The 26,111-nt window shown below is 40.7% G+C and overlaps 1 protein-coding gene across 1 annotated transcript in view; it reads left to right on the top strand.

Moving 5' to 3' along the window:
- Window positions 1-871: 871 nt before the first annotated feature.
- ajap1 (adherens junctions associated protein 1) overlaps window positions 872-26,111 on the top strand; it is a 44,635-nt gene continuing 19,395 nt past the window's right edge. The window contains exon 1 of the mRNA XM_072367839.1: window positions 872-1,722. Within this exon, the coding sequence (XP_072223940.1) occupies window positions 1,694-1,722 (29 nt within the window). The 5' untranslated portion in view covers window positions 872-1,693. The remainder of the gene's footprint in view (window positions 1,723-26,111) is intronic.

The following is a 26,111-nucleotide window of genomic DNA, read 5'->3' as shown; positions in this document are numbered from 1 at the left end:
ATGCTGTATGTATGATTATATGACTTGAAAGTATTTTACGGAGTTCCTATTATTTAAGATGCTGTAATAAATAAATTTAAGTAATAACTACATTGGTTTAATAGAGTATTATGCTGTTGTAGAGACAATAATATTCATATTAACCTTGTAATGCACATTTATTGTCAAAAACATTCTTATCTTAAAAGTCACAAGTGTGCTGAGCCTTCCTGTGGCAGCAGCAGAAGTGTTTGATGCTGAAATCTGTTCTGCAGAAGGAGAAGATGAGTTTATTTATCCTGACGAGCAGTAGCCACCCCATGCTGACCTGGCAGGGGTCGATCTGCTACTGTCCCAGTGGCATCACAGTATACTGCCACCGCAGATGCACAATCAGGAGATGATTGACACTCAATCATGTAAGTGTACTCTGTTTAGGCCAACCTGAAGCAGACTAACAGCTCTGCTCCTCTGAGGTTCCGTCAGGCGTGACATGGCAGACAGATTTCATTTTTTGGGGCTTTTTACATCGCCGCTTGCAGGAGTATTAACAGCGCTTGTCAGTTTGCTTAAGGGTTGAGCACTGCTCAATTTGGGACCAAAATCACGACATGGCCATTTGATGGTGTATGTGGTATAAATATTACTTAAATAATTTCCACAACAAAATAGACTCTTGAGCAAGAAACTGATAAACACCTCGTGTTGGCGACACCTTTGTGCAGTTATGTGCTGAACAGAGCTGAGCCCTCACATCCCAAGTCTGACAGTCATGAGTGTGCACCCATATGAAATGAGACACTCAGGCACATGACATATTTGGCTTTAAAATGACGTCACGGCAGCGTGGGGCTCAGCAGGCAGGTCGTTCGTCAGTCTGAGAGAAGAGGAGCAGCAGGAGGAGACGGACCATCCTCCTCTCCTCTTTAATGACAAGCTCTCATCCCTCCTCTCTCTTAACTCCTCTGAAACAACCCTCGCCCTCCAGGAGTCTCCCTGGTCGCATCCCTCTTCCCTTTTTCAGTTCCACCTCTTCATTTTAAACTTTCCCAACCCCTCCGCAATCCTCAACACCTCCAGACGTGTAAGTAGATAATGAGGACCCCCTGCCATTGGTGACTTGGATCCTCCGAGCTTCAGAGAACAGAACATCCTCATCTTCCGCAATCAGTGTTTTTTTTTTTTGTTGTTGTTGTTTTTTTTGGACGTTCACCTGCCTCTCAGAAATGTAGATGATGCGCTGTCATGTCGCCGACGAGGATGCCAACTGCATGCCCCGCTTTTCCTCTGCGCTCATCTTGCATCGTTGTCTTTCCAGCCGGAGGGGGTCGGAAATGAATGATTTTCTCGAAGGCAAAGTTTGAGGGCACCTCCTCTGGCTTCCCGCTCACCTGTCCGCCTGCTCCTCTGCTTTTACCGATAACGAGGAAGAGTGTCGTCAATAGAACAACTGAGGGACAACTTCTGAGAGAACTGACTGTTGTTCAGCTATTTTCAGTGGGATTTGCCAGCTCCCTGGGAGGAATTTGATGTACGCAACGTCAAAGGATATGGCTTAAGTCATGTTCGCGTTGACAGCTGGAGTAAGGTCCGTCACTTGAGTGTTTTTTATTTTTGTTTGTTTGTTTTAAGTCAGAATTTGTCGACTTTGGTGGAAACCCATTCAAATGGGAGGATACCTGGAGGACTGAGTCGGATTCGGCAGTCGAGAAAAATGTGGATAAAACGGAGTGTTGCGCGCAGGTAAGACACGTAGATTATCATTTGAAATAATTCGCCAGTGATTAATATTACTGTCAAACGGTTGCACGAACCAGGGGATGTGAGTATTGTTTATTGCTGTTTCACGTTTGATGCCGCTCTTCGACAACATCTTCTCTCAGTTTTTAAACCTACGCAGCGACAACTTATAAGAGTCTGCAGGAATTGATGATTAAATTCAATGTATCGATAGGTCGTAAACGCACAATGTAGGAGACGTTGTAGCAAATGACTTTACACAAATGGACAATTTCCCCATTGTAACGTTGACATTAATACATGTCAATGCGAAGGCTCCGCGTATAGCCTATGTTTTTGGGATTTTCTTCGGAGAAATATGATGGACATTTTCGCATGTTGAACGCTGGGGGTCGCCAGCAGTACGGCGCAAGCGACGCACACAGAGGCACAGACACGCGCGCGTGCTCCAAACACACGTGAACAGATACGCGCGCGTGCACAGCCCCAAGGTTAGGTCTGTCAGCTCCTCCTCACTTGTGAGAGCAAACACACGCAACGTGCAATTACAAGGTAATTATGAGGTGAAATTGTTGATTAAAAACTACAAATAATCATGATTTAATTTCCATGAGCGATTCTGATAACATTACAGTTCTAGAGTTCAGGGCTTTAAAAGTCTAACTGTCCCCCCCCTGGCTTGATACCCTAAAAATGTGGAAGTAATGGGTGCGTGCAGCCTGCTGATCTGAGCTTATCCAGTGTAGAGGAGAGCATGGCATGGACACTGTCTGGTTAGAGAGGTAAGCTTGACCTCATTAAACTGCATATCTGTTCTTCCATGCTATTGTCTGTAGATGCAGTATGTAAAGTAGAATTTCTTTATTCTTTTTTTGTGTTGAATTACATCATATCCCTTAGCTTAATGAATGTAGAGGGCAGGTTGGTGACTTCAACTTCTCCAAACAAAAGCTGATTTGCCTTAAAAATTAGGTTCAGATGTAATGGTGTGCTGTGAGATAAGAGCAAACTGCAGGCAGTCAGATTCTCCTGACACCTGCTGGATCTCATCCCCCTCCGGTTGCTCTAACTCCTGCCCATTTGCAGCTGTACATTGATTATGCATGACACACACTGTACATCTAAGGCTGACCTCGCAGGGTAATGGCAGTACAAGCCGTAGACAGAACATTTGCGCAAGATGATGAAATGAAATGCTTTTAGGTCTCATCTGTCTTGATGTACCAGTCTGAGGCTCATAGAAAGCAATTTCCATGTTCAGGAATTTCCTTGTCACTTGCTGACATGACGTGAAATGTCAAAATGGGACGCAGGAGGAACAACAGCCGCTGTTATGGACTCAGGCAGCTTGTCATCAGTTCAATTCCACCACATTTCAGACTATTTCCCAATCACAGACTCAAATAGTGAATTGTTGCGGTCATGTGTTATCACTCAGGGATGCTAGTACTTTATATGAGCCTCACAAGGGCAAATTCTTACTCTCCAGTGTAGGAGGTGAAAAAAATGTGTTTTTGTCGAATATAAAAAGGGGGAATTGAGCTCTGAGCATCTGCAGATAAAGTTACCGTTACCTGTTGGAACAGACAAAGAACCAACCACCCACGGAAAGCAGATATGTGGGCGTAAATGCAGCAACACTGACTTCAGCAAACCAGGAGAAAAGCACTGATGGATGGATAAGGATAAAATGCAGAACCACAGCTTTTGCCGATCCCCACAGTTGTTACTCATCATGTATTCTGGGCAAACAGTCACATAAAGACGGCCTGTAAAATAGAGCTCGGTGATAATGTTTTATCATGATCATTATGGACTTTATAGGCTTTTACTGGAACAATGGAAGAACAATTTTTTCCGATGCCGTGGTAAAAAAAAAAAGAGAAAATCTTCGGAGCCATTTGAAATGAACCAATGGTTTCTGTCCAAATTCTACTGCATTTGAAAAAAAGCTATTGGTTTAAAGTGGTGTAATTAGAACATAGATACTTGTTGAGAAGTGTCTGTGTTGCGTAGCATGTGCAGTTAAATACCCTCTGGAGCCTGTTGCGTGAGCTACTGCAAAGGATGCAAATGAACAAAAAAATGTGCTTATACGTACGCAGTGGAGATGGAATAGCTCGATCCAGGGAGTCCAACTTAAGGGTTTAAATGACCATTATTCATCTCTGCCAGCCTCAGCATCTCTATGCTCAATCTTTCATGGACGTCACACGGTTTTCAGTTCCTCACAGTGAGCTTTCGTCCCACTGAGGCACAGGAGATGCTATCAGGCCTCAGTATACTGCAGCTGCATAATATTACTGGCAGAGACACCAGTTGCCTTTCACAAGGTCTCGCCGAGAGTTGGATTGTTTTGTACAGCTGACTGATCCTTCAGGTGTCCAACTTCCTCTGGCTTGGATGAATAAATGGAGACGGGGTGTGGTGTGTCAAGTTAGGCTACGAGTTTGAATTAGTTTAAAACTATGTGAGCCTCAAAAGCTCAGACGAAAATGTCCTCATCGTATCAATACTGATGGTGTTCATGTGTTGAGTATTCTGTGTGTTGTCACTGCATTAAAGAGACGTGTTCGTATCTGACTCATAGTTTAATTAGGATTATTTTTAACAGGCTTAATGAACAAGGGTTTGCAATATATTGTACTCTTCGCTGATGTGTGTTTCCAGGGAGAAATAACTGCTCAACATCGGCAGTCTGGAGCTGACGGCTGGTCTGACCAGCCTTCGTTCTTAGAGCGAGCTTTAGCAAGAACTCCGGGGCTAAACATAGCATTACTGTGTTAGGGGGCATCAGATATTCAGATATTCCTATGATTTAGGTGCCATCTTAATAGCTTCTATGAGGGTTATTAACCGGGCCTCTCTGGAGCGTGATTAACCTAATTTGCAGTGAAATAGGCTGTGTTGCTTCTCTGAGATCCTATCCTCGGGGGGCGTGTGTGTCTGTATGAGTGTGTCTGCGTGTGTGTTGTTGAAACCCAGTGCTCAGCAGTCTGTTAAATCCAGAAGGACCAGGACAGGTTGTCCCTGTGTCATGATGATGGAGACAAAGCAGATGTGGATGCTGGGTCATGCCACCAAAGACGTGTTAAAGACAATAGTGAACCATAAAATGAAAGATTTTGCTCATAAATGTTAAAGTGGTTCACTACCCTACTATAACACTCTGTTCACATAACCTTTATAAAACTACTAACACGAAAATACTTGGAAGTTAGGCTATTCTGAGAATAGAATCTACAGCCCGAGTTGTATTTATATTGCTCTTCTTTTATGACTTGAAAACTCAGAAATTGTCTGTAGAATGTAATGGGCCTCTGCTGCACACGAGGAGTAGGTCTGGGAGGTCAGATCCGGTCCTTGAGGGCCACTCTCCTGCAGGTTTTAGGCGTTTCCCTGCTTCAACACACCTGATTCAAATCAGCGCATCATTAGCAGGCTTATGCTGAACTTTACAATCTTTTGAAGAGATCTGTTTCATGTGAATCAAACATGTGAGCAGGTGATTTGGTCCAAAACAAAAATCCATGATGATCTTTTGGGACAGAATCACAATCTAGAATCTGACAACTCCCTGCTCGTTGCACTCGGTATAATTACATGGTTTGTTCTGCCTGTGTCACTTCAATTCGAGGCTAAAAGCCCAACAGTTTTTTTCCGCTCAGCGGTCTATTTTCTTTACTCGGACAAAAGTAAAACGTGAGACAATGAACCGTCAGACATTTGCAAATTCCAACTTTTATATAAAGGTACAGCGATTAATCGTGTTGATCTTTGGCCTTAAGAAAAATAAATAAATTAAACACTAGTCAACTCAGTTTTTCTCAGACGGGCACATCTGTTGGCACCACAATGCTGTTGCTGTGGAAACAGACAGTTAAAAGAGGTGGGAAACACATGACACCGCCCTTTGGGCCAATCAAATTGGTGTATTTCCGTTAACTGGTGATCTTCAGCCGAACAGCTGCTGGAAAACTAGAAGAGACTGTGTAGCTGTCCTCGTTCACACCACTTTGTCTGCGTTTCATTAAACTGTCAAGACATGCGCGTTTGATGCTGAGTAGAGTCTTGTTAAAGAGAACTGTCATATACAAGAATTATTCTGACACATATATGTAGTTGTGAGTCAACAGTAGCTGCTGACGGGAGGAAGTTATTTCAACATGAAATAAATTCAATTAGGAGGGACCTGTTTATGTCAAGTTGGAAGAAATGGATGGACTATATAATACCACGCAGGCTGGACTTTGATTTGCTAACCTTATATATGTACAGCAACAACCTCGTCTCACTCCCTACGTGTTCATTTTCTTTTTGTTCTAGAAAAAAATTACACTCAGGTTGAGACTCAGTGACCAATAATTGAAATAACATACATATTTCATTTGTAAAAGAAAAAAGAAAGAAATTAAATTAGCGTACCTGGCTTTGTGAGTGTGTCAGGCTTTACTCATCTGCAAACTCGGAGTCCTAACCAAAGTCACCCAGTCACCCAGATGTGAGCAGCAGGTTATCATGATCAATGATCTTTGTTCTAGTTTAGAGCCACAAAGGCAAGATGAAGACATCAAGAGAACAACTTTTACAAACAAAACACAATAAGCCACAGAAACCACTCGCTCAGCAATCAACAACCCTAACAGGCTTACATTAAAACTTTAATGAGCAAAGAGGTGTGCATTTCCTTGACCTTTTTCCCGTTTTTGTACTTTGTTGTTGAAAAATTTTTCCCCTCCATCTGGTTATCCCTTTGTTTATTAAAAGTTGATAGATTTGAACCATCTGTGAATATCATGCTAAATAATCTACCAAGTGACACTGCAATAGTGGTTGCAACATACATGCAAAGTATATCAGCTTTATATATACATATATATATATATATATATAAACAACAGCTAACAGGTGTACCCATGAGGCTATGATTATGGTCTGCTTCTACCACTGCCTGCCTGCCAATGACCCCTTCGACTTTGCTCTAACACTAAAAACTGCGACTTCGCGCCATCAGCTAACAGTTTGTGGCTGAAGTGGGTAAATGTTGCACCTGACTGGCAGCTCTGACAAGTCCCAACCTGCAAGTTGTCAGAAATGGCTGGTGGTTTTGTTTGAAACATGGGCTGTTGTTGGTACGCTGAGGTTCCAGCCAGAGGATGCTCAGGCATGGCATTGATGGTCTGTTTCACTCATATGTCTTCCAGCGTAGTTTCATTGGAGGGGGGTGGGGGTGGGGGGGTTCGTCTGCAACCCCTGCAAAGACAATTGCAGTGTAATAAATCAGTTACGGATTTAAACAGAATCCGGCATGGCAACCAGTGTAACACAGTTATTATTTACGTTCACAATCGGCACTATATCTGATGAGATGGATTCACAACACTTCCTTCAGCAGGTTGCCACCTGCTGTCTTCTGTTTACCAGATAAGTTACGCTGCTGATACGCACGCAGCGTCCAGTTAGTGTCACCCTGTGCCACAGTCAACAGGGCTTTTTCTTTGCTTTTATGTCCAATGACGTTTAGCAAAATGCTGATATTTGTTTATTTAATGGAAAGATCTGTGCAACTTCTCTGAATGGATGGATAATAAGGACAGTTAATAATGGATCTTTGGATTGCCTTCCACGACTGCAGATCATGTCTTGAGAATTTCAAATAGACTTCTCAACATGTTGCCAGCAGCTCAGCCTTTGCATTAACTACCGGTCTGTCCCGTTCGTCGACATGGACGTGTGTTCTTGTTGCACTGAAGCACATCCATCCTATAAAGTAAAGGAACTAACAGCATGGAGCTCATACTTGATTCATGTAGTGGGCTTTTGCTGGATCGATACTGCCTCCACAAAGGGTCAGATTTATCCGTCATGGCGCTCCACACCAACTGGCACGGCATGGGGGCATCTCACAGCATTGCTGAAATACATCTTAATGAATGTTTTATTTTGTTTTGGCATCTTAGTGGGAATGAATGAGACTGTGGCATAAGCCACTGTAAAAATCCACACAGCAACAGGGTTGTTTTGATTGGAGCGTTGTCCTGTTTTTCTGTTTTCTGTTCACTCTCGTTCTTTGCAGCCCTGCTCATCTTTCTGAGCATGTGGGTCATGTACACCGCACTGGAGGACATTGTGCAGTGGGAGTAATTAATGGGATGATGCAACACTCTTGGCGGTTGCATCTTGGACCTCCACTAACCACACAGATATTTAGTCTTCCCCACCTTTTTTCTTGATAAATTATGTTTTGACCAGCCATAGTAGCAGCAGCTGCTGCAGCTCAGCCTTAGAGTTATAGATGTAGCGCATGTGTGTGTGTGTGTGTTGCACACTACCAAAAAAATTTCATACAGTATTTGCCTCCCAGAGGTCTGCTGCACAGAAGCTATCCATAAATCCCTGGAACTCTTTGGAAACCACTGAAATCACTATTTATCTGCCTAATACTGGATGTTTACAGAGAAAAGCTCAACTCCTACACCTCAGTCAGTAGGTTTTCACAACTACAAAGCTGCATTCAAATGATATTTACCAAACCAAACAAGCATCAAACGTCTCCTACTGTGTGGAGATGGCTCCAGTGCATTTTTAGTTAGGATCAAAAGATGTAATGAGGGGAAACTAAACCCAGATTTCAAATGGAAAATCAAACTGTGGCACAATAATGCAGCACCAGTGGTATAGGGTCAGAGCTTCCCAGCATATCGCTTCAGATGTTCCTGATCTTTGTAAAAGTCTCTGATTGTTCATTAACATAAACAAGGTGTGCTATTGATCTCGAAGGCACATGATACTGTAATTTGCCTGTGTCCTGGAGAGTGGATTATTTTCCTTTCTCATAGATGAAAAAGCGAGTCGGGCCATTGTGAAAAAGACATTATTACTATGACATAACTTATAGCAAAATACAGGACTGCCGTCAGTCACTGGGAGAAATCGTAGAGGACTGTAAACGTACAAATATTTTTCTGAATCATTCGAAAACAGGGGCATGAAGCAGTTCTCACACATGCACTGCAGTCTTGGAAATGACCTGGACGATTGCAGAGTAAAAGCGGCTGCACATTCAGGGGCGATTTTAGCCATCTTGTGTAGTTTTAGTTCACTGTGCCAGGTACCTCATGGACTTGGCTACAACTTCAGGTTGAATGCCTGCAGAATGTGCAGTGACGATACTTGCTGACTTGTTGGAGACTGCGACTGTAAAGAGCAACACAGGTTCCAAGCATCGCATTAATGTAAAGCAGGATTTATGAGCTGGGAGACTAAAAAATGACTGCGCTCTTTACAACGGTGTGTGTTGATATGCTTGCTGCTTTGCTGCTCACTCAGGAGTTCCAGATTCGCCTGTTATTTATTTCCATGCTGAGTCCATTCATGGTATGAGCTGAAGGTAACGTACAGAAAAGACTCCTGCTGCTGCAACTCAGCCAGATAAACTCTGTTTGAATTCAACAAAGTTACATTTTGCTTAAATCCACGCTGTCCTGGCTTGTTTTGGTTTATACTCAATGGCGTGGATATGCTCTGAACATATATAACACAAAAATGAGTCATTAAGGAGCCTCACAGGCCATTCTCAATGTCCTATCACCTGTCGACAAATTAAAAAAAACAGCTGAGTTGGAATAAGGAATTAGGTTTTTTTGTGTGTCTTGTTAATTGAGCTTGTTTGTGTGTTCATACCGTGTTATATTTGCCCATTGCTTATGCGAGTATGAGCACATATATCTCTCCAGTTCTAATAAAAACATGGTTGCATATTCAACAGGTTGCAAGTACAAAGATGAGTGATGGAGCCTCTCAGCTGTACTGTAAGAAATACCTCAACAGTTGTGAAACCAACCAGCTACTGAGAAAATATGCAGCACAGGTCATAAAGCATGAAATCATGACAGTCGCTGGATAATGATATGATAATATTAGAACCGCAACTGACATTGTTGTTGTATTTATTACATTTTCTCTGAAACTGCCCAAAGCAGAGTTAAATGAGCTCCAGACTTCAAACTAAATAAGGTAAAGTATGAGCTTAATAGATAAAGGTCAAGTGCTTAGAATAAGCTTTTCAAGCTATGTTAGGCTGGATATTTATTATATTAAGATGCATAAATACTCTTACCTTTTCTGGCCTGAGTTTATCTTATTAAATCCACAGTTTACCAATAAATCTATACCTTAATCACAAGCATTTTTAAATAAAACACGTACTTGGAGATGGTTTTCTACACAATTTTCCATGCTTCCAATGACTGGAGTTTATTTTTCTCAGGTTTACAGGTGGGTGGGTGTGATGGCATCAAGGTAATGCAAACTGACCATTTTGAGTTGCTGCCATAGCAACGTGGTTTTGAAAAATGAAAACACAAGACACGATGTGCTTAGACGTGAGGATCAGCTCTATTATTACCTATCAAGATGTTGCCTTCTATTATCTGATCCGCCATCAGAATTAAAAGGGCTTTTTAAAAGTTCTCTGCACAATGGCTGAGAAAGGAAAAAAAAGTGCCAAGCAAAGGAAAAATTGAAGAATGAGATTAAAATAACAATACAGCATTTTACTAATGGCCCGTGTTGTGCTGCTGCCACAGTGTAAGACTGTGTGTGAGAGTTATGGTTGATAAGAAAGGTGCTGAAGTGCCTAGAGGAGTCTTCTGAATGTGTTCCAACAAATGTATTATATGCTGACTGTCATCGTTTCTCTCAAATGTGTTACCTATTAATGTATTAAGCAAAAGGCTTACAGATAATGGTACTGGGTTGAGCTTTGATTTCCTTCAGTGAAAAATGTGCGACATATAGTGTGACGCAGTACTTTAACAATTTGCTTGATGTTTCATTCAGTGTCTCAACAGACTGTATTGTGTCCAGGACTGTGGGCCAGGATCCAGTTAAAGTGAATTTTAAATGGAATATGAAACAATCCATGAAGCCCTGTACCTCATAAATATCCAATAAGCAGGCACCATTTGTCAGAGCTGAAGGGAACTTCTTTCAGCATGTTGTGTAGCCTCTGACATTTTCAATTAGCTTTATCATGAGCAGTCTATTGAGTTTATTGAACTGGAAAGACAGATCTGCCACATTTTTTCATATGAATAAGACATCTATGAGAAGCACAGCCTTTTTGATGGCTGTATACGTTCTCAGATGACAGTTGGTTGTTTCATTTAAACTGTAACTCATTTATTTCAGCGGATTTATATTTCTTTGTGAGAGATGATGTGATTTCTGTTTATTTTGGCATTTTTCACCCCAAGGAACATAAATTACTCTGGACTGAGGCTCTGATCTGCCTGGCAGGTTTCTTCATAGAATATTGTAGCATCAGTTTGTAATGATGGTTACTTATTGAGTTTTATGGCTATGTTTCTTGTTAAACAAAAATATAATTCAAATGACAAATCCTTTCTCATCCAGTACTGGGCTTGTCACCATTTCTACGAAGTTTAAGCATCTGTACGAAGATGGGGAAACTTCAACTCTTTAGTGCTTCAGACCACAGGCTACATAACACTACAATTAACAATTAATGAGCATAATTAATCATAGAGGTGGTATTCTTTATTATCCTGCAGAGGACATTCTAATATTAGTCTAACCTAATGCATGCCTTAGTGAACTTGCAGTAAAAGAAGCTAATGTTTTATTTGCTAAGTTGCTATGAAAAAAAACGGGGAAAAAAACAATATGAACCAAATTTCATATTGCTGTATTTTTTTTAAATGGCGTTATTTATACTAGTAATTTATACAAAATTGGCACAATGTGGATTTTTTACTTATTACCACTTGCACAATGTCATACAAGTCTTTAAAATTATTAAAAAACTGTAAATTAAAACCTTTCCAGGTTTTCCTTTGTCTTTTGCCTGGAACTCTTCTTCCTATTCACAAATGTCCACTTTGTTTTTTTGTATGAGAAACAACACAAGAAATGTTTCTTTTTTGCTTTTTAATGTTTTGCCCTGCAGTGAATCAGAGGGATGGTCTTATACAGAAAACAGTGTAATTAAGGTGTGTTTAAAAGTTTACATCTTTTCCATAGCTGTATTGTAAAAGGCTCTGAAGAAGTCTAAAAGCATTTATGAACAATTGGTTAACAGAGAGTGCTTGTTTTTGTTATGAGTGAGGAAAAGCATGCAGTGCTCTGATAACAATTTCCCACAGAATTTAGCCAGTTTGTCCAAGATGCTGCGACATGTATGAGTGTTTTTGTTTCAAAAAGTCTTCAAGTTGGCAAAAACTGAGCTAAGTTGTGAGCAAGTGCAGCTCAGCTTGTTGCTGACAAACACAGAGGGAAAGGTGTGGGCAAGGCTGGCCACTATGAGCTACACACACAGGCCGCTCTACAGGGGATACAGACTGGTATAATACTGGTATAAATTTAAAAAGTCGGCCTATTACGCCAGCCCTAGGGTATGCATTCATATACATCGAAATAATCTTGCATTTATCTTAAATTTGTTCAAACTTTACACGGCTGTAGCTCAGGAGGAAGAGCAGTCGCCCACCAATCGGAAGGTCGGTGGTTCGACTCTGGCTTCCCCAGGATACATGTCGAAGCATCCTTGGGCAAGACACTGAACCCCACGTTGCTCCCCCAGTGTATCATTGGGGGTATGAATGTGTGTGAATGCTTAGAAAGCACGTAGTTATATCCTAAGACGTGCTGTATGAATGTGTGTGAGTGGGGTGAATGCGGCATGTAGTGAAGTGCTTTGAGTGGTCAGCTAGACTAGAAAAGCGCTATACAAGTACAAGTCCATTCATACAACTTTGTTTATAGTAAGTAATATATTTCACCTATAGAGAGAATGCAGTTAAGTGTCAAATGAATGTCAAATTTGTCAGCGTTTATCCTCAGGGAATCTTCAATGTCCAAATTCAAGTCTCCACTGCAATCCTTCAAATACTTCAGTCTGGACAAGCATGGTATTCAGAATAAACTAATATCACAAGTGGATTCAGATGGAGTGATGATATGAACGCATAAAATCAGTCTGAGTAATCAGTGGTAAAGCCACAGTAACTGTAGCTTATATCCTGGAAGTTAGTTCCCCAAATGAGAGGTAATTAATTTAGCCAATAATGCAGGTTCTGTTTCCAATCATTGTCTCATTGTTTTCTTATCCCTAGTGTATAGAAAATAGTGTCTGATGTGAAAAAACCCCAACCTAAGCATTGGGTTTATTAAGCAACACAATGGTCACCGTGTGTTTGTGAGTAAGTGTTTTCTGGGGCTTTTTGAATTGAAGCTCCCACATACTCTTATCCCCATAATAGAATTGTACAGTGCAAGCACTGCATAACATACAGAAACACCATTTATTTTTCTATATTCTGAATATCTACGAGGTCTGCAGCCCGATCAATCAAAGTCTCTGCTGGAGCGAGGCTATGGATGCCCGTACAATACCATGATGATTCACCACTGTTGAATAACTATACTTAAGCAGTATGCAGGTCGCGGTTTGAGGACGGTCAAGCTGTTACAGTTTACCAGGCATGTCCCAAACTCCTTATGGATTTGTGATAGGAGTCACAGATTTGTTGAACATCATCTTTGCAAAAGTTATTTCAGACTGCATGCAGATAGCAGATAACTATCTTACCTGCATAGCTGGAACTTGAAGGCTTATCACATGGTCACATGTCACTTCCCAGTGTCCACTTTATTGGAGCATTTTATTTTTTTAGGTAAGGGTGAGAGATGGTCCAGTAACCTGGGGCAGTTTTGAAGGGTTATTAATAATCAATGTGTTATTGTGAACATATGGAGTTTCTAATCAAGAAAGGTTTATCAATAAATAAAAATGTTTGCAGGCTATGCTCTCAGTACCTCTCAAGAAAATATGATTAAGAATCTGCTACAATGTCACACACATAATACTCATAATATCGAATAGATATAAAATCAGACTGAATGGCCACATACCGTGCTTTCACAACCAAAAGAAGCTCACTTGAGAGCAAACATACTGGTTTAATTTGATTTTATGTAATATTTTCAACCTTTCGGCTCAGCTCAAATCTCAGTGGGTTGTTTAATCTCTAGTGTGTGTTGGACTTGATCACAGATTTGTGTTCCATCATGTAATTCACAGCTACCTAAATAAATGAATCTGTATCTTAATACTTCATAGAAAAGATATCTTACAAAAAATTCAGTCTTTGCTGTTTCACAAATGTTGTCATTGGTATGGATGGTTGAAACAATGGGCCCGGGGGAAACTATTTAAAGCCTGTGGTACTGATGAGCTCTAATGTTACCAGTTCTGGTTTTGGTTAGGGAGACATTAACAACATGGTTGTCATTGCTACATAAATGCCACTTTGCTTCTAATTCAAGACATTCCTCTAGAAGACATTTTTTGCTATTAGCAGTCCAGAAGAGTGATCTCTCTGTCAGAGTCTGTGTGCAATGAGGCGGGCGCAGCTCGGTCTTTTTCACGCTGCAGCATCACGCAGCCCTCACATTCACACAACCTGCTTTCTGCCACAATGGCAGGGAGAACAAAACATTAAAAAATGTGGCGACACTTTGCCGAAGCTGACCTTGCTCATTGCTGCTGCAGTTTTGTTGGATGTCATCAATAGATCCCTAAAAGTGGATCCCTCACGGGCAGAAAAACATCGACCCACTGCTGAGCTCTAAGTTAATCTCTGCTTGGTCCAGTTATGTTATGGATGCTAACAGCTCGCAGATGCGATTTAATTAAACAAACATGGATTAATGACTAAATCAGGCAGCTAGTCGCTTCGCTATGGACGCATTTAGAAATTCATTCTGACACGATACTGCTGACCTGTACAGAAATGCATTTTCAAAGCACTCAGCAGTGAGGATTTAGTGATTCGATGGATGCCGTTTTACTGGATCTAGCTCTTTTTTCACTCTCTATCTTAATGCTGATGTTGTTAGTCTTAGAGGACCTTTACTTTTTTAATAAAACCATTTAAGCTGCACTGTAAAAATGCTGTCAAATGTATCCAGCATTTGGTTTTTCACTTTAAAGTGAAGAATGATAGAGTGGGGAGCCTATTCTAAGTACATAAACAAATGATGTTAAGTCTCTTCCTAATTCGATTCAACCAACCCACACTCCATTTTCAAAACTCAGACCCCACATATTCAAAAGTTGAACGTCTTACCCATCTTTCCATCAATCTTTGTCAAGGGCACTGCAGACTTGTTATGCTTCAACTTTGCCCAGATAGACAGAGCTGAAAACCGAACGTGCTCCAGTATTTACCAGCTGTCATAGCACAGCGTAGCTTGTATTGTTTTCCCTTTGAGTCAGTCTGACTGTGTCATTGTCGAACATTGTGGTCCAAATGATGTAGGAATGGCAACAAAGGAGGTTTTGAGTTCCCTTGCAGGTGTTTGTCTGTCTATAGACAGATTTTGCTGATGCGACAGCATCACAACCTTGGAAAATACACTGACATAGAGAGCTGAAATGAATACGAAGATCGTGTCTGGATATGTATTTGACACAAATTTGTTTGTAATACTCGTATTATTGAGCATTGATGGGTCAGAACGTCAACACGTTGGTGCGTGAGCGGATCAGTTGAGAGATTCAGAGGTTAGGTGCATGGTCTTTCCCCTTTGGCTCTATGACCGTTACAAGCTGGTCCCAGAGTGGTTGTGGGAAAGTTGCTAAAAGGAGTTCATGTGAAATAAAATCAGAACATGGACTAACAGCACTTACAGCCCAGTTCAGAGAGGTGCTTTTTGGCTCCCTGGCTCTTGTCCTCCATTCTCTGAGTCACTCACAAATCAAAAGGATTTTGGCTTCTGCACCGCAGACGTCCATCAGTAATGAACATTATGAACAGTTTATCAAACCACTGTGAGCACAAACTGGCAGAACTTTGACCTGATTCATAGCTATACGAATTATTATGAACAAGCCTAAAAATGCTAAATGTGGTGATATATATGATTTTGTTCTGCCACCCCGCAGTAGATTTCTGATCCATGACCTGAGTTACAGTTTGTTTGTCATATCGAGCTGAATGCAGGTGATCTAATTAGTGTGCACACCAGTTGTCCAACTGACCCTAACCCTGTTTTAATGTAAACGTGTGACTGGAAGTTTTCCTTTTCACCTCTGGCACTTCCACTCACTGCTACTCTCGTAATGTCCACTTCTTTTAGAAAATATGTTCCCAAGTTGTGCTGGTCCTGTGATTTAGCAGACAAACTCCAAAAAGGGTTTCTCTCACAGGCATTACTGCACAGCCCTCCAGTACACAAGTGTGGTTGTGGGAGCTCCGCTATGTTTCCAGAAATGTAAATGGTGGCGAGTACATTAAGCCATAGGCAATGACTTAATAATGGTATTTAAAAAATGCATCGTTTTACATTTAATTGGCTCCCATTTAATGGAAGCATTCATCCTCTCCTTTGTTATTCTGCTGCTGATGTGAGATTCTGCTGCTGGTAGACAGCTGTGTTTAAAGTCCCTGGTACATAAAACTGATGTCAATAACCGGCAGTGATGAAAGCCCCCCTGCTGTGTCTCTTGAAGATTTAGGATGGAGTAATCTACGGGGTAGGATCTGATTGAGCATCTTATTACCTCCGTATTACAGGCAGTGGAAACACTAGAAAAAACTACTTTTTAACTCTTTTTAACAACTTTTGGTCCTACTCAGTTCTGGTAGTTCTGACCAGTTAATCTGCATCTGTATGCAAGTTATTCAATTTTTTTTTTAAACTCCAAAAAAACACAATAGTTTCTGCGTGCAACTACTGAAACATTATGAGAAAATAAAGTGAACAGGAAACATGCATCACCACATAATTAGAAATGATTACTGGTTGTGTTATTTCTATCTATCTGCAGAATAAATGGTCACTTGAAAGCATCGTCAGCTGTGAGGTTACTTTGATGGCGTGTGGAATACGTCCCTGTTGTTCCCCGGTTTCACAGAGAGCACTTATTAAATTCTGTTGTTTAGAGCTTCCCTACTCGAGGCTGTCTCGGCTTTACAGGACATCTTCGCTGACCCCTTCTCAGTGAACAGTGATCATTCTGGGTCAGAGTCTTTTAAAGCTACATGGTGGAATTAATGGAACTGAGAACAGCAAAGGAGGAGTGTTATCGTGCCCTCGTTTTCCCAATACGCCGCGGTCAAAGGAAAAAAAGAACAGTTTCATCTCACTAAACTCAAAGGAGTCAGAATAATTTTTGAGGTCAGAGTTCAGTCTTTTGGTAGATTAAGCAGAATCTTAGTGCCATAAGACTTCACGGACCTGTAATCTTAAAGTGATGTTAATATTGCATGAACCCCCCCGATTAATGAAAGCTTAGGTTTGTTATCTTAGTGTATTCAGTGTATGATAGCATTTCTGTACGATTTACTCATCAGTCTTAGCTAAGCAAACACTGAAGCAGAAGGTCGTGTTTCCTTACTTTGAATAGAGACGGACAGTTCCCTGAGAGATGGAAATGATTTTCTGGGCTTAGCAATGACATCGTATTAGGTTAGAAACCTGTCTGCGCTTCTCATTAACCAAAGCAATAGCATCCATTCATTAAAGCCTCGATCGGTCTGAGTGGATTTTACATGTAAAATGCCTCATCGCTGGTCTTTTTTGCTGAAATTAGACGGTTGTTTTGATGTTTTTTTTATTTCACTCAAACTTCTGTTTAAGTCGAGAAACTTCTTGAATTATTTGCCAATGTAGCCTTTATTTCTGAATGACTGTCTGGAACTCTCTCTTTATACAAAAAAACATCTTACTAATCAGATGTGTCGACAGTTAATTCATTGTTAAAGGCTGTGTCAGCTGTTTTTCTTTTATACATCTGTCACAGGCAGTTCAGTGTTTTTCCAGTTAATGGATTCTGTCTTCATTTACATTTTAGCTTCTAGACTTTTTGGCAGACATGGAAGTACATAGAGATGTATACTATTTATTTGCCATCATTGTAATTTGGTGAAGCAGTTAGTGGCTCTTGTTTTTGCTGGTGGGATCTAACGTGCACTCCTGTGAGCACTCCTGCCCCCACAGTCATCTGTAAGGAGACGTGTCCTTCTTCCTCGGCCTGGGTGTTGGAGTTTTTATCCCCCAGAGGGCTGAGACTACCATGCAGCTCCTTTGCTGTTGTCTCTTTTCTTCCTCTGTCTCTGTCACTCTCTTAGGGTAATGCAAATGCATACTCCATGTCCTTCCATCTCTATTTTAAGCGTCTTTTCCCCAGCAGAGGCGTAGTATGCTTGGGGCTGGCAGAATTGGGGAATATGGAAAGGATGGAAACACAAAGTATGAGCTTTCACCAGCATCTTACTGTCTTGGGTTTATTCTCAATTCATAATCTTAAACCGTGGTCAAGCTATAACAGCATGGCCACTGGAGCTACTTAATAGTGGTCTCAAAGTGTTCGACTTTAAAAGAGGACATAATCCAAAAATCCTCTGAAGGCTTTTGAGAAAAGCCATGACGGCTCCGTGCTTTTCAGACGTTTTGGCTATAAATAACATCTAATACAAGGAGGCGTTGAATATCAGGTTTAAAGTTATCTGATTGTGGACACAATATCAAAGAAACTATGAACATTGTATTTTATTTGCTCACAGACTGTAAAACGAAACAAAGAGGCTCAGGAGAGAAGAGCCCCGTTGACTGTGGACAGGCGGTGTTTTATAGGAGGAAGGGACCCGGGATGTCTAAATCATTCTGAGGTCTGCCTCGACTCTGCAGCACAGAAATAGAATGAATAGATGTTAACATGAGCAGACCGTCACGGGCTTTAGTAAAAATATCTCTGTGGATAAGTACAATTGCGACAGTGTCTTTCTTTTTTCCCCTTTTTTTAAACTTTAGTGGTACCGTAAAGCTAAAGTGCCATGCTGGGCAGAAACCTAAAGTTCTGAAGTGCGGTAGCTCAGCCTCTGGGTGCGCCAGGGTAGTTTCCAGGCTGGGAAGGTGCATAACAAAGGCTAGTCTACTTCAAAATAAGTCAAAAGCATATAAGGTTAAAAACGTCTCTGGTGCTGCTTTAAATCTAATGAGGCTGGACAGGACCTGCCTGGAAGAGTGTGATAAATAGCCCAAAATTCAGGTTAGCAGAGCCTGCAGAGACTTACCCAAGAAGACTTTAAGTAAGGGACTTCTACAAAGTACTGAATTAAGGGTTTCAGTTGCTTTTAAAAAAAATTTTTTAATTAGATTTGCAAAAACACCTTCAATGACCATGCTTCATATTCACTTTGTTCATTGTGTATATATATATATATATATATATATGTATATATAAATCTGAATCTTTAAGCATAGATATTACTGAAAAACTGGTCAAATATGAACTACTAGTCTTAGATTACAATGTAACATTTCCAAAGAAACACATTTTTTATTAACATGTGTCATTTATTATGTTTTTATTAAAAGAATTCCAGAAAAGTGATGCATCTGCTCGTCTTCCTGAAGGAAAAACTCCAACGGATGAAATGTTGGAGTAAACAGAAAACATCAAGTCAGTTGAAACAAAGGTTTGTTTTTTTTTTGCGATGCAGTCCTCCACAGTGTGCTCACAAAGTCTCATTTTAACCTCTCGCTGCGCCCGTTTGGACCGTCAAGAGAAAACCACCCACTGCAGCCTGAAACTTCATGACCTGTAGCTGGTAAACCTTTCCCCAGTGAATTTTTTTTTCTTCCAACGGCTCTTTTTAGAAGCGAGTGGGAGAGACGTGGATACCATAGTTCAGCCTGTAAATACTTCATCAATTGCTGGTCCTACCCTGAATAAATGGTTACTTTTTGTACTCTGAAATCGTTAACACAAGGCTTGAATAGCAGCACCTTTGCAGAAGAAGGAAAACCCCCACTGAGATATATATATTTTTTTTAAAGCAAACCATTGAGTCAGTCTAAACACTGCCTGGCAGATAGCATCTGCCATCGTACCGTCCTTTTCAGCAGAAGTGAAGTCACCATCAAACAAAGCCCCTTTCATTGGCTCGAAAATGATGTGTACTCAGTGGCAGGGCTGTTGAGGGCGCGCTGATAAAATTTCTGTTGATGGCAGCCTGGGGACTGAAGATGAGAGGGATGAAGAAGGCATGCCTTTTTCACCTCCCTCAGGTGGGAAACCCATCTGCTGAGGTCTCACTTCTGCAAAGTCCCAACAAATTCTAATTAAGACCTACTTTGCACAAGTGATCACAGCGTGATGATGACACAAGAAGTGGGCCAGGGAAACAGTGCAGAGACAATAATTAGCTGCAATATCTGATTAGCTGCAGAGGTAATAGTTCTGTTTTACTCTGTCCAACGTGCAAAGGATCAGTTCAAAGAGTCAGATAATCCTTCATTAGGCTCGTGTACTCTCATGGCAATTACTTGTGTACACGTGGAGGAGGCGGTTGAGCTCTAAATTCAGGCTTTTTGAAAACTGGTCTTTGTGATGTGCTCCTTCAGTGTATATTTCAAACTGTTCTGGCACTTTTTTTTTGCGAAGACTGACTTTGGGTTACTTTAACATTGAAGCTCCGTGAAGCTTTTTAAAAAATCCTCTGAAAAGGCCTTTAAAGTTTGCCTCATTCACAGGGATCACAGGTATCTTGCCCTTGCCGTTGCTTATGTGACCAACTGGCAAATGGTTTGCAGAACCGCGGCGCATTATAGCCGGCAGAGCACTCAACCACTTTGATCATTTCTGGAGGGTGAGAAGAAGCATCCGGCACTGGGCATTACTCGCCCTTTTTTTTTTTTTTTTTGAGGACGATGGACTTGTTTCAAGTCTTTAGAATGTGAAGAGTTTCCTCCTCAGTGATGTGATCGAAACTGGCACAAAAATGATCACATGGTGTTCAGTTAGATTATATATTTAGAGGGGCTCATATGATCAATATTAAATGCAAGTATTCAGTTTATTATGGTGCCAATGTTGACTTTAATTTAACAAGTATTTGAAAGTACTGAAAAATATTGTTTGCAGAAAATATTGTTCTAGCTAAAATGTTTAATTAAATGATTAATGGCAGAAAGAAAGAGCACTTATTTTTAAAGCAAAATATTAACTGAGGATCTGGTTTTATGAATGATGGTTGGACCAAACAGAATTAGAAGAAGTGGACTTTTAACCCCTCTGTTAAATGATGTATTTATTTTTAACATCTCTATAAGGTGCTGTTTGTGTATAACAAGGCGTAACGTGAGCAAAATCAGCGGTCAATGATATGGCTGAGGATCTATGTTTTCAATCTTCAGAGCAACACCTACAACTTCAGAAAGGTGAGTGCAGACATTTGCTTACAAAGAACCAATCCTGGCTATATGCAGAGTTGGGCCAAACAGACAAGTTGCATGTGCCACAAGGAACCAATGAAATGAGAAGCTGGCAACCTACTAGCTTCTCCTAAGCTATTAGCTCTCCCAAACATTCAGCTGGAAACCTGAGAGCAAGTTAAGTTAAGTGTCCAAATTAGCCAGAATCTCAAAGTTAAGTGCTCAGCCAGGAACCCCCACCCCAGCAACTCTTTAAAAAAAAAAGCCAACTAATTTAGCAACTTTTTCTGGTGTTATTGGAGGCTTTTGAGGACTCTGGCTTGACAGCACATATCGTTCTAACTCTTCTGAACAAGCAACCGGTGTTGCCGTGGGCCCAAAGCACTCACAGGCTGCCCAGTCCTGAAGCAGCTGTCCCTCCCAGCTGCAGTCATAGCAGGAGATGTTCACCCCTCCGCGTCCAGGCTGCAAATTAATTGTTCATGCGCGAAGTTGCCGCTGGCTGATTTAGAGTGTTTTTTACTCACTTTTTGGTTCTCCCAGCCAATAGCTACTTTCCTTACCGAGGAGTTGGAACTCATGAGCTACCAGCTGGGAGCTGAGAGGTACATTTACACCTGAGCTGGGAGCTCACTCCGTGCAGCTCTTGGTTGGCATGCAGTACCTTTACTTTCTAAGAAAGTGAATGCATTGCTAATACTTCCACTTTATGGGATCTTGTATGATTTAGTTTTCTACTTTTGGGAATCAGTCTGATATCAGAGGTGCTAAACAAAGCATAGCATAAACAAAGTCAACACGTCAGAGTGGAAGAAGTGAAAGCCAATGTGAGCTCTGGGGCCATGTGGGCAGGGCCAATTAGCATAATTATTGATCTCCATTCATTCAGTGAGGAAAGTGGGATTTTATAACGTTCATGCTGGTGCAGAGCATCGCTGCTGTGTGCAGAGGAGGAACACCATGACAAATCTGACATTCAAATAACATCAGTTTGGACAGACCCGGCAATTTTATTGCCACTGAGGTAATTAAAACTAACTTCAGCATCTCTGCCTGAAACATCGGAACTAAGGCAACAGCTGAAGTCACAGAACATTAAAATGTGAAAAACAACAGGCCATCAACCCAGCGATCGTCCAAAAGTGCAAACCAGCGTGGACCACTTCACATGTCAGCGTCTGACACGTGGGCAGAAATTCTCCAATGCAAAGCAACCATTCAGAGCACAACACATTGTCAGAATGGCTTTTTGTTACTTATCATCCTCACACTTAGTTCAAGCTTTTGATAACATTGTTTTTCATACGCTTTGAAAAGCAAGTCTTCTTTTTTTTTTGTCTTCTGATGATATTACAATAGCAATATGAGATCTCCAGTTTTAAGGCCGGGTAAAGGTTGCTAATATGCAGTGAATTGTTGAATAATCACATTTTCTTTGCTTGCTTGTTTTATAGATACTCGGTTATCTCTAACTAGTTGGTCGGCTTCTGAACAAATGAGATGTTTTTTTGTTTGCGCAGCAGTGGGAAACTGTTAGAAAATCAACAACCAAAAAACTATCTCCATTTTGATTGGACCTGGTTTTCGGATGTGCATGTCAGTTCTTTTTGCAGATTTGTTTGTCAAACAGCATTGTGGATTTTAATTACATCTTGTTACTTATTTATGACCTACTGTGAAATGCTAATTAGCCATATAAATCAGACCCTGAATCGTATGACAGCGATGTCTTGATAAGACGGGGAAACTGATTATGTTCATCAGACTGTGGATCTCAAACATGAAGATCATGGCTTTCATTTTGTGTGTCTGTCATGGACTAATCCTAACTACTCTGGCGGTGGCTTTTGTGAGAAGCTGCAGCATAAGTTGGAAGTAGATTCACTGAATATAGTGCAGCTTAAACTGGCACAGAAAAGAGAGAGAAGTTCAAGCTCGGTGAACCCTCCTCCACTGCTCTTTCATATTTGGGCCAGGAAGCATAATCTAAATATATTGCTCTGAAATCACATGTTACATATACTGTTACATCACCGGCTTTCTATTAAAATTCCTCATTGCATGAGTTTGATAGACTGGAGTGGTTCGGATTGCACACTGAGTGAATGCTGGATCAACAGGTCCAAGAAAACACAATGAGGGGATACCAGCAGATACACAGAAATGGGTGCTTTGCTGCTAGAGACTCTTAGAGTGAGTGTACATGCGAGTTTATTTTTCCCGACGTATCTGTGAGTTGAAGCCTGCGGTTCCTCTTGGTTAAACTATTCATTCCAGCAAGTCTCAGTTCACAGTTTTCTCCACGAAGGTTGCCCAAATATTGCATATAGCCAGTCAATCAATAAACTTGCACATAAAGTCTTCATCCACCAATGTAAACATTTTTCTCAAAATAAAAAAGAAAGAAAAAGAAATCCATCTAACTCACAAGATCAGAATAAAGAGACGTCATAAGCTCCATTAAAGGGATTTCCAGCCACAGTCAGGGCTTACCTTTACTTTGAAGTTAGCAGTGACAGTATGATGTAGCATGTGCTGATGAAATAGGACATCAGGCACACAGACCCACAAGAAAGCAATCTGGTTTGTCATCGCTGGGAATGTTGCACTTCTTCTGCCATCTGTGCAGTGTACTTCCAAATTATATTTTCATTATGAGGGATGCCGAAGTGTGTTAGTCGTTGTTAAATTATGAAACTGCACTTCTAAGGAAATTCTTGCTGCAAAGCTATTTCATCTGTAACGTGTGCTGTTGTGATTGGACTCACATCAGTGGTGTGTATTCCATTTAACAAGATCAAGGCAGTACTTTAGTCTGATGGTAGTTTGCCTATAAAATACCTTTTGTTTTGCCACCTACAAAGATTTTTACAGTGCTTATTGCTACCTTGCTGTACCTTTATATATAAATATGTTTATTTAAAGTAAATAGCATTAATTCACTATTTCTAAACAACACAATACTATACATAACAATGATGAATGCATGAGAAATTAGTAAATTACTGATTACAACTGCCATTGACTCAATCTGCTATTGGCTACTCTTTGTCCTGTCACGGGCTCACGAGATGGTACAAGTTGAATAGTTTTCTTTTAAAAGAGGTTTGTCTGCAGCCAAGTTACTGCTCCTGCATTGGAGATGAGAATGATGGGATATCCCTTTGAGAGAAACTTGTTTTACATCCTCTTGGCTTCAATTGGAGTGTATCTTGAGTTTGAGGTGCCTTGAGATCACCTTTGTTGTAATTTGGCGCTATATGAACAAGACTGAAAACAGAATTTTGATTGAAATGTATCTGTATGGCCTGAAATCATCTCCCCAGCCTGTAAACCAGGCTTTGGGCAGATCCTTGTTATGTGGAATCGGATCTGAGCTAGTTGCATTATTCAGTAGCATTATTTATACATCATATGTCTAATTACAGAAAGATATGTGTCAGTTAAAAACACAGCGTTGGAATCAATGTAATAATATATGAAGGACGCTAACAATGTATTATCTATTTATGAGGAGTATTTTGAAGTGTAAAGGTTGCACGGCTGAGGTTGTATTTTTGGGGTGTGGCTTCTCTGTGTTTTCACAGCACAGTCATACTGTTGTGAGGCACGTTTCGGCGCACTGGCCTTCTTCAGAAAGATGAACAGACTTTATGGAGTCCAAGGTCTTTGTATAATGGAATGTTTGGTTGTGGACCCGACCTTGTGTGTTGGGTGCTTGACTGAATATGACTGTGGAATAATTTATCCTGTAGGGTAGGACATCTTCGAAAGGGAATCAACAGTAGTTCATAAAAAAAAAGGAAAAACAAAATCGGCCTCAGTAATGCGTCACTCTGAATAAAAACCCATTACCTGTTAGTTATCTGCCTCTGTAATGTGTGTAGTCACAAATACAGTCTTTTTACTGCCTGGTAGCATTTATTTGTGTTGTTTTTTGAGGTTATTAGGGTAATTATCTTTTTTTTTTACTACTGCTGTGGACCATAATGAATAAATCCTCTGTTGTATTTGTACTCGTGCATCCTTTGAGTTTTCTACGGGAGGACTTCCCCCAGTGGAAAATTCCATTACAGATTGTGGGAAAGCCACTAGAAAAAGACTTTGGACATCCATTAAGTCTGTTTGACTCCCTGAAGAAGGCTGCAGTAAGCTGAGACGCCTCAGTATGATTAAGCCATGAATATACAGACATTTTAGATTTTTTTTTTTAAAAGAGAGCCCCTTGGAGTTTTTGTGGGCATTCAAGTTTGTGCCTATTCCATCTACTGGGCACCTCTATTAACTATTTAATCCATGGAGCACTTCTACACAAACAATGAACAGCAGTCATCTCAGTTGCATTTAGTTGTGATCTTCTTGTTGTTTAACAAACATCCCCGTTAAATATTTTACGGCTCCACCTTTCCTGTTGTAAAATAATATTATCAGAGATGAGTGACAGGCGCTTACCATGCCGGATATTGCCTTTATTTTGCCGTAAAGTGAAAACTGAGGGCAGACTGGGAAGGTGCCAGGATCTCAGCCGGAGGTCAGGGCCAAAATTCATGCAAGACAAATTGTCACCCATATTTTTAGCTGTCAATAATGCACTGACCTTGCCACAGCTCTTTCGTGATCACATCAGTCTCCATTTATGGCTCGATTAAAAGGCTGTTCTAAATCATTGCTCAGTCACTGGTTCCTCACATCTCAGATGAGCAGCAGCAGGTAGTAAAAGCATGGCTTTTTGTCACTCTGGTGTTTGTGTCCACACTGGGAAAACAAAAATACTCACAGTGTCAAATCATTTTATTCATTACATGTAATATACTGGATTCCCTTTAAATTTAGAAATGGCAAAGTGTGGAGCCGGGTCTGCTTGCTTCCTCATTATGCAAACTAATCTAAACAGTATGGTTTTTAAACATCAAATAGTTTTTTTTTCTCTATTACATGTTTTGTCTGAACTTTTCGACAGCGAACAGTACCAGACCGACCTGTTAGCGATGCATTTTAAATTAAATTTTTTTAATAAAGCACATGATGACGCAAGCAGGATGATAGACTCGGACAAACAAGCCTTGATAATTATATGACCAACGGATGTCTTTGTGATGCTTTTGACATTTTGATGAACCCATTCACACATTTCCATCTATCATCAC

This window comes from Leuresthes tenuis, unplaced genomic scaffold (assembly GCF_036924035.1).
Source record: "Leuresthes tenuis unplaced genomic scaffold, fLeuTen1.0.hap1 SCAF_16, whole genome shotgun sequence".
In the NCBI taxonomy this organism is placed as follows: domain Eukaryota; kingdom Metazoa; phylum Chordata; class Actinopteri; order Atheriniformes; family Atherinopsidae; genus Leuresthes; species Leuresthes tenuis.
This window is presented reverse-complemented; position numbering and strand designations above follow the sequence as displayed.